The sequence below is a fragment of the Bactrocera dorsalis genome, chromosome 2 (genome assembly GCF_023373825.1).
Source record: "Bactrocera dorsalis isolate Fly_Bdor chromosome 2, ASM2337382v1, whole genome shotgun sequence".
In the NCBI taxonomy this organism is placed as follows: Eukaryota; Metazoa; Arthropoda; class Insecta; order Diptera; family Tephritidae; genus Bactrocera; species Bactrocera dorsalis.
Window position 1 is genome coordinate 84,364,197 of NC_064304.1, and position 9,340 is coordinate 84,373,536.

Here is a 9,340-nt window from a genome sequence, read left to right on the forward strand (position 1 = left end):
GAACTGAAGAAGCTTGACCACCAAAATCGTCGTATGTTCGTGAATTAGTCTGAGCAACAATTTGAAAATGATCCGGATTTTCATCGGGTCAGGCAGCAATCCACACGTACTCCGTGAGTCACTATTGCATCCCGAAAAAATTACGGTTTGGTGCGGTTTATGGGCCGGCGGCATTTGCCCAAAAACCGCTTTGCAGTGCAAACGTGTCACCCTGTGGCGGTCTTGAGTACCTAACGGGTAACTTGAATCAAAATGCCTATCTTAATCAAATTTTTATAGAAAAACCAGTTAGTTAGAGGAAAAAATCACTTAGATAGTCCTACCAGTGGCGTGGCAATCCCCAAAAACTGTCACTCCGAACCATAATGATCAATTTGAAAAACAGACGGCAATATCTACTTTATCGGAATTGACCCAGATTTTAACCGCTTTAACCAAGACCTGATATTATGGCGATGGAGCCCCGTGTGGATCGGAACCCCCGACGATACATCCTTTTGTGCACCACATATGGTAGACCAAGGCAAAATAGAAGTAGTGGATGTCACCCAGCGAGCTTGCTCCTAGGACGGTGAGGACTGTTTTCTCGACCGAAAAGACGATGGCTACAAGGTGTAAATATAATAGGGGTATTCAGACCAGCCTTGTTAATTCGTTAGTCGTTAGTTCGGTAGTTTTTACATGTATTTTGTTTTTGTAAAATTAACAGACTATCGTTTTACCGAGTAACGAACTATCCAGCTGGCAAACTTGATAATTGTTTCGTTACTCGGTAATATCACATCAGCTGTTTGTTTGTTGTTCGTTGCTTTATACATTTTTAACGGAAAAATAAGTCCGGTGTTTGTTGCTTATACATTTTTAAACGGCGAAGATAAATTTGGTGCTCACTTCGTGAATTAGGAAAAATTTTGCAAAAGTAAGTATATCTTCAACAAATAGTTGCTTTTTATTTCATTAAATACTTATTTTCAGTGGAACCTCAAAAGAAATTACACAGGATGGCAAAGCCTAAAAAAATATGGATTGAGGAGGAAAACCAGTTGGTTGGTACTAAAAAATGTGAAAATTGAGGTAGTTCTTTATACAATTAGCTTTAAATAAACACTTTAATACATATTTTTATAGAAACTAAACGCCCAATTGTACTACCAAAAATTAATTGAAACAACAAATATCGATGCGACTACGGACATGTTGCGATGCAAGGTCCGGTACTGGAAGCATATGTATATTAAAGCTGTGGAGTGGCGCAAATCGATGGGTGCTGGAATAGACGAGGCGATGATGTTTCCTCAATAAAAGGTAAATGCGGCTTTAATGTTAAGTGAAACTTTTTTGGTTTTTTAATAATTCTCCGTTCTTTCAGCAAAACTTTCAAAAATGTGTCCAAATTATGAACGGTTTTCGGTTTTATTTGGGAGTAAATCCGAAGCCAATTGTGTTGTAGAGACGTACAACCCTGAAGTGTCACAATACTGCAGCGATATTGCAGACCTTGTAGAGGTAGTGGAAATTGCAGCCGAATCATCACAATCATCTGCGGAACCATCGGGTTCACTTAACGACAAAGCAGAACAGACAACAGTAGGAGCAGAGGTAGCAACAGATGCTCCTACCACTCCGTCGTTCCTCAAAAAAGTGAAATAATGCACTCCAAAGAATATTCTTAGTGAATTTAAAGGTATACAAAAGAAGAGAACAGTTTTTTTTTAACAACGAATAGAAATTGAAAAAGAAAAGTTAAAGCTAGAATTGGACAGAGAAAAGTTAAATAAAGATTTTGATTGATTGGAGTTAGACCAAAAAGAAAGACTAGCAATGATTGAACTAAAGTGCAAATATAATATATAACATTTTTTTATGTTTTGTATAATAATTTTTAAGAATGTTTATGTAATAAGAATGAATTTTTTGGTTCTATTATGCCAAATTATTGACTGTTTTACAAAAATTCAGAAAAGCTTTTTTTCGGATGGCTTAAAGAAGTTCCAGCATCATTGCGTGAAGTGTATCGAGCAAAGAGGAGACTACAACTGTGTGGGGAAATAAATCTTCATTTTTTTAATTTTAATTTTCTTCAGTAAGCTAGGTAAATATTATATGTATTTATCGAAGCAAGGTTCTATATGCCTTTTGTATGAGTACAAAAATAGTGCAAATCGTACCAGAAATCCGCCAACCTTTTTTTAATTCTTTAAAGCATTACTTAGGCTTATTTAATCTTGAAACAAAGAAACATGGATTCAAGAGCCTTAATCCTGCGTCTGCAGAATGCTGTGCAGTCAAACAGCAGGTGTTCGAAGGTTTCCGGCTCCATGTCGCAGAAACATCAGTTGGCACAAGGTTCACGTTATACAATTGCTTCTTGACAATGGCTTCTTACAATGGCCAGTAGCCGGAATTTGTTTCTCGGCAGAATTTATTACGTTTTTAAGCCTACTGAGGTTGTAACCTCCCATTAGCCACCGGCCTGGTAGCACTTTAGATTAGCACCGCTCATATTCTTCCTTCGAGGATCAGCATATCCACTTTCCTTCTTTCACTTCCTTTTTTTGCTGCGGCCGCCCTCGGTACAAGCCCTTTGTGTCTCATCCGAATCCCAGCATCTGAGCCTGCTGAGAGGAGTTTTGACGAGGTTCGTTTCAACGGCAATTGCCTCAGTAGATGTCGCCTGCTGAGAGCGGCTCCATGTCATCGTATTCATTTCTAGCATGATCCTCAAGCATCCGCTGTACCGATATGAAATAAGCGTAAAAATATAAACATATTGGTAGGAAATATTTGTTGTGAACGAGCCTTAATTTTTCCCTTGGTTGGCATGCAATCTGTCAAACATATTCAATAGCCTTACAGTCATTAAACTAACAACACCATTGTACGTAGGTTAAAAAAAAATTATGTTTTAGTAAAACCTTCTGTAACTCGAAGCCTTTCTAACTCGAAGTTTTTTGTGGATTATGGTGATTCGAGCAAGGGAAGTTCAACTCTATATATACAAGTATAATAACTTTTTTCCTTCCCAATCAAAATTAATATTTTATTTTCACAAAACAACACTACTGGTAACTGTTCTAGGTAATTCTTTGGTTTTTTACAGTAGATCTTGATGAGAAATGATATAAGACCACCAGCTCCTTAAGATTATTCACGAGCACGAACACGAGTTTGCAAAAAACAGAAGTTTCCGTGTCGACTTTTTATTAAAGACTGGGATTCGCAACCTTATAAGAGTACTGCTTTCTCTCTGATACTAAAAATTCGTAGTTTAATGTTGACTGAGATAGATTTAGAGGACCGGATGATATTTAATTCTGCAAACGCACCACGCGCTTTGTTTATGCCGTTTGGTATGTCTAGAACCTCCGGTGAAGGTAATTTTTCTCTCATAATTTTGCTTTGCAGAATTCTATTTAACGACATATCTCTTTTTTGAATCGTACAGATTGCTAGAGATAATTTTGGTTTTACTTATGTATATATGTATGTATTTCCTAAAATCAACCTCGCCAGTATACCCGTCAGGTTTATATAGATTCGTTTGCAAGTCCGATTTTTTAACTGCAAGGAGCATCCGAGCAAGCCAGTTCTTCGAGACGTTCCTGAAAGTTTCAAGGTAGACCGTGTTTTCCCATTAACGCCTTGTTCATTACATCCTCCAAAATATCAAGAGCGATGCTGAAGTCTAAAAAACAGGTTTGAATATTTGCTTGTCACTCGTTGATTTGCTCCAGTATAACACGGAGTGTGACTATATGATCCGAACACCATCTCTTTATGCTAAATCCTACTTCTTGCTTCCTCAGCGAATCTTCAATGTGGGTCTCTATTAGGTTTAGAAGAAGTCTGATGAGAATTTATAATGAGATATATCTTCTTCTTCTTCTTCTTAATAGGCGTAGACACCGCTTACGCGATTATAGCCGAGTTAACAATCGCGCGCCAGTCGTTTCTTCTTTTCGCTACGTGGCGCCAATTGGATATTCCAAGCGAAGCCAGGTCCTTCTCTACTTGGTCCTTCCAAAGGAGTGGAGCTCTTCCTCTTCCTCTGCTTCTCGCGACGGGTACTGCGTCGAATACTTTCAGAGCTGGAGTGTTTTCGTCCATCCGGACAACATGACCTAGCCAGCGTAGCCGCTGTCTTTTAATTCGCTGAACTATGTCAATGTCGTCGTATATCTCGTACAGCTCATCGTTCTATCGAATGCGATATTCGCCGTGGCCAACGCGCAAAGGACCATACATCTTTCGCAGAACTTTTCTCTCGAAAACTCGCAACGGCGACTCATCCGTTGTTGGCATCGTCCAAGCCTCTGCACCATTTAGCAGGATGGGGATCTTGAGTGACTTGTATAATTTGGTCTTTGTTCGTCGAGAGAAGACTTTCTTTCTCGATTGCCTACTCAGTCCGAAGTAGCACCTGTTGGCAAGAATTATTATGCGTTGGATTTCCATGCTGATATTGTTGGTGATGTTATTACTGGTTACAAGAAAGATGAAATTGTCTACAACTTCGAAGTTATGATTGTCAACAGTGATGTGGGAGATAAGTAACGAGTTCGACAACTGTTTATTTAATGACAGGAAATATTTCGTCTTGCCCTGTTTGACTGCCAGACCCAATTATTTTGCTTCCTTGTTCAGTCTGGAGAAAGCAGAACTAACGGCGCGGGTGTTGACGCCAGCAGCTGTACACTCTTATAAAAGATTGTACCTGCTCGATTAAGTTCTGCAGCTCGAACTATTTTCTCCAGAAGCAGGTTGAAAAAGTCGCACGATAGGGAATCGCATTGTCTGAAACCTCGTTTGGTATCGAACGGCTCGGAGAGGTCCTTCCCGATTCTGACGGATATATGGAATGAGAAAACTGAACTGCAAAATTTGAAATTCGCTGACACCTAGTACTAAGAGCTTGAATTTATGGAATTAGAAGATCAATTTTTGCAGTTTACCGGTATCAACCCTCCAGTATCCAATTTGGGTAACCTGTTTCTAAATATTGTCGATTGTAAGTTTTTCTTCTTTACTTTTTTATTGGTTTCAGTAATCCAGTATCATCAAAATGGATGATGAGACCATGTACCCCCCAAGACACGCTCGCTGTAGCCGTCACTGTTATTTGAACTGACACTACGACCTCTTTGGTAGAAAGATTATGTTATATAGATTGTTTTAGCGGTACTCCCCTTCCACCTTACCCACTTAAGGGGCCCTGGCAGTAACTTAGCGCTCACATCATCATTGCACTTACTGAGCCTTCTGATCGAGATAATACTCGTAAATATAACAATCCACCTCGCAGTCACTATTTAAGCAATGTTTATTGCATAATACTTTCATCGGCGAATGATTTTTACTATGTATTCATTGATTTTTAGGAATTCCCATTTTTGATGATAAGGCAAACGTATAAAAATAAATATTTTAAATCGTCATAACATACATACATATGTTGTGCAAATATAAAATACAAGCTTTCATATGTTACGAATATGCTAAGTAAATGTGTATTCCTAGAGCGAGGTGCACAGGTTATCAGTTGCCTACAAAAATTTCTCAGCATCCAATTTCGTTCAGTAAGAAAGCTGCCGAGCCACCAGACAGTTCTTAAGCAACATTCATAATGAAAGGACTATTGAAATATTTGCCACACATCATCCTACTAATATTCACGTTATCGAGAACTGTTGAAAATAAAACACGGAAAGCTGGTAAAGTAACAGAAGCCAAAAAAGAAGACACATTTCGTAAGTTTTGCTCAAATTCTTAAAATTTAACAGAAGGTGAGCCGTGCGAATGTGAGTTTCAACGATGCATTTGTAAATACTTTAGTGATTGCAAAGTGCTGTACGATCGGAAAGATATAGATTACTGTAATAGAAAACAGGGCATTGTTTGTTGTCCCCAAGAGCCTGAAATTCCCAACATTACGCCGGCAGAATTGGCCTCAGAGTTTGGTGAGACATAACATTTTACGACGGTATTTTTATGGATAACATTTATTTTTTTCAGCCTGTCAAAAGTACACGGAAATGATATCTAATGATTGTGCACGAGAATTCATAACCGGTGGAGAATTGGCTAGGGCAAAAGAATTTCCACCAGCTGCCTTGGTAGGTCGCTTCGATTTGGAGACTAAAAAACACGATTGGTTCTGCGGCGGTACACTGATTAGTGAACGTTTCGTTTTGACTGCAAGTCATTGCGCGAAAGCAGGGTAAGTAATTTGGTCTCGAAACACCACGAGGTCTGTTCTGACCTAAAAGCCTAAATGTTGCAACTTAAGCAATATTTGAGTACTGATTAATGGTCTATTGATATCGAATACTGACATACTGTAGATATGTGATAACAATTCTCAACGCACGACGTGACAAGTCGATAAAATCATACGAACTATATTCGAAATCGCCTATGTTAGGCTCGAGCTAACTAACCGTGCATCCAAGCTGGCTAAGGAATGCCTACCCTCATTATCCATGGCATCGAGTCGCTTTATGATAAAACTAATATGAGTGCCAGGCCACAGCATTTCCAAGGTAAGCAAGGAAAGACACCCTACCCCGCTAACAATAGAATGGAAACGGATCGGTGCTTCACCTCTACTCGTGTTTTCTACTACTGGATAGCTGTGATTGATCAGCACTGTATTACCACCGACCCATGCACTGCCGCAATATCTTTTTGGCCCAATACCGATTATAAGAGATCCCATGAGCTCTTTGCCTTCAGTAAGGTTAGCCTCCCCCTAGTTGTTTAAGCCACTTATAAGATCAGATACATGAGTTCTCTTTCCGTGGTTTGAGAAGAGACTACATATAATACACCAAGTACGTTCCCCGGATCAGCCATCGAACTTATTTGATAAGCTTCTAAACGATTTTCAATGTTGTAATCGCATAATTCATAGCTTTTTGGGATTTACCGCATATTTTCAGTTTTTATAAATCCTTGAAAACTAAGACTTCTTGATGATAAAAATAATATCACTTAACGTTTAAACAGCATAAGAATAATAATTTAAACTAAATAAATAACCAATTAATTATTGTCAATTTACAGTGTTATAAATAGGGTACGACTTGGCGATTTGGACTTCAGTTCTAACAAGGATGATGAGGGTGTTCAGGAGTTTTCAGTAAGTCGGGCGATTTCGCACCCTCAATACGACAGTTCAAACTACAACGATATAATGTTATTGGAATTGAATGGTACAGTTACTTTCACCGAATATGTTCAACCCGCTTGCCTGCTCACGCCAAGTTGGACGGTATACAACACTGGCGTATTTTGGGCCGTTGGTTGGGGTGCCGTTGACCATTCGACTAATATGTCTCCTCAATTGCGTCGGGTCCAATTGAAGCAACTCAACGATTGTGGACCGATTGCAAACGAAGCCCATAATTTGTTACGCGGCCTGAGAGAACGCACACAATTCTGTGCACACGGAAAAACTAACGACACTTGCAAAGGGGACTCTGGTGGACCCTTACTCATAACGTTTCCCTCCAAGGAGGAGAAATACAAATGTTTATATATGGTCGCCGGTATCATATCGAAAGGTCAAATCGAATGTGGTAGCCAAGATTCACCAAGCTTAAATACAAATGTAACGGCTTTTGTGAGGTTCATCGAATTTCATGTGTGGCCAAACAAAAAATAATAAATTATGAATGTGACAAACTTTTATAAAATGTTTTTATTTATATTATAATCAGTTTTGTCTGGAATAACTTACAAGTATATTAATCCGGGAAGCTTTAATTTTCATTGTAAGTAAAGCCTTCTTTTTCTTTCGCTTTTGACATCACGAACTAATCTATTTTCGAGTTAAACGCACTGACATGCGAGATTGGTGTAATCTCATATTATATTATTCTTAAAATGTCGAATACTAGAGCATCTCCTAGCCTCAGCTCACCTCACCTCATGGATTTCGTCTAAACTGCCTATCAGCTGTTACATCATTATGTTATATACGAGTAGAATGCATGTCTGGTGCCATTGTAACGGGTGCATTTTCAGACGTGTGGTCTTTTTGACAACTGTTACTAGTTTTGCCAATCTATAATGAACAGACTTTCTTCGAAGAAAAAAACTCTAGTGGATAGTGTACATCCTTAAAGGCTGCTGTGGAGCAGAGTATCGAAAAAGACCTAATGAATCCATCCTCCATCGCGTGCAACCATTAGAACTGTGCGCAGTCCCTTATTGCAAGATTTTGTGGAACAACTTACAAAATCCGGGCCCGGCTGGATACAACTAACCACTCTAGGCAAATGCAAAGTTTTCAGCTCCTTCTAAGCTGATTTAATACAAAATTTATAACTTTTGAAAAATATCAAATAAAATCTCAAACTCCAAAATTTGATATTATAATTATTATTACAATAAAAACGTTAGTCATTTATCTATTTTCGTGTCTTTGTAATGAAAAAATTAGACACTACTACTGTCCAATTATAAAATATATACATGCATACATATATTATTCGAAGTGAATGAGCAGGGCGGGTGGACATGTTATTAATGATCTGGAAGATTTTTCGCATGGTAGAAACAGTAGTACAGCTTTCTTAGTGAATGAAAAAACTATGCGGGGCTGTCAGACAGTTCCTAAGCAACATTCACAATGTCAACATTGTCAAGAACCACCGCTAGATCCAGCCACTAATGTATAACGGATATATAAAAAATATGGTAAGCAAGTAAGGAAGTGCTAAGTTCGGTTGCAACCGAACATTTTATACTCTTGCAACTTGCAAGAATCAAAGCCAGGGAAATACCTTAAGGTGTAATTGTCTAACAGAGGACCGGACTCCGGTAGAGCTCCAACTATCGAAGCTGCAACGAATTGCATACATCTACATGTCGGATGCCATGCTTGAACTCAGACTACTTCACCTAGTAATCGGACAGGTAGCCAAACACACACTGCAGAAGGGTTTGGCAGAGGTAAGGTAATGTAATTTCAGTGGATAAAACACTCAAGTGGTAGAATACCATTGACTTTTCTCCCAAGCATTAACAAAAGAATAAACTTCACCAAAAAGTTCAAGGTTTCGCTTAGTAGTAAGACTGAATGGAATGATTCCAACCTCGAGCTACTGCTTAGGGATAGAACAATTAAGTGGGACACCGACGTCTCGAAAATGTCGGAGGGAATTGTTGCAGCAGTCGCAGGACTACGCACCAAACTCTCCATACCCATGGGAAGTTTTCCGATCATTTATCGATCAGAAGTCAGCGCGTAGAGATAAACCTCCAACGTCGAGCGGCACTTAAAGCAATCACTTCGTACGAGATCAAATCGCTACTGGCGCAGGAGTGTAACGACTGA

General features: G+C 39.0%; 1 protein-coding gene across 3 annotated transcripts in view; it reads left to right on the plus strand.

Moving 5' to 3' along the window:
• Positions 1-7,694, plus strand: part of LOC105228547 (venom protease) — a 29,124-nt gene extending 21,430 nt beyond the window's left edge. For 2 of the 3 annotated variants that reach the window (XM_049447481.1, XM_049447482.1), the window contains exons 2-4: positions 5,781-5,957; positions 6,013-6,217; positions 7,063-7,694. In XM_049447481.1, coding sequence (XP_049303438.1) covers positions 5,781-5,957; positions 6,013-6,217; positions 7,063-7,663 — 983 coding nt within the window. In that variant the 3' untranslated portion in view covers positions 7,664-7,694. Of the gene's footprint in view, positions 1-5,561; positions 5,712-5,780; positions 5,958-6,012; positions 6,218-7,062 lie in introns of those variants that run through there. The other variant, XM_049447480.1, reaches the window with a different exon arrangement.
• Positions 7,695-9,340: the final 1,646 nt, after the last annotated feature.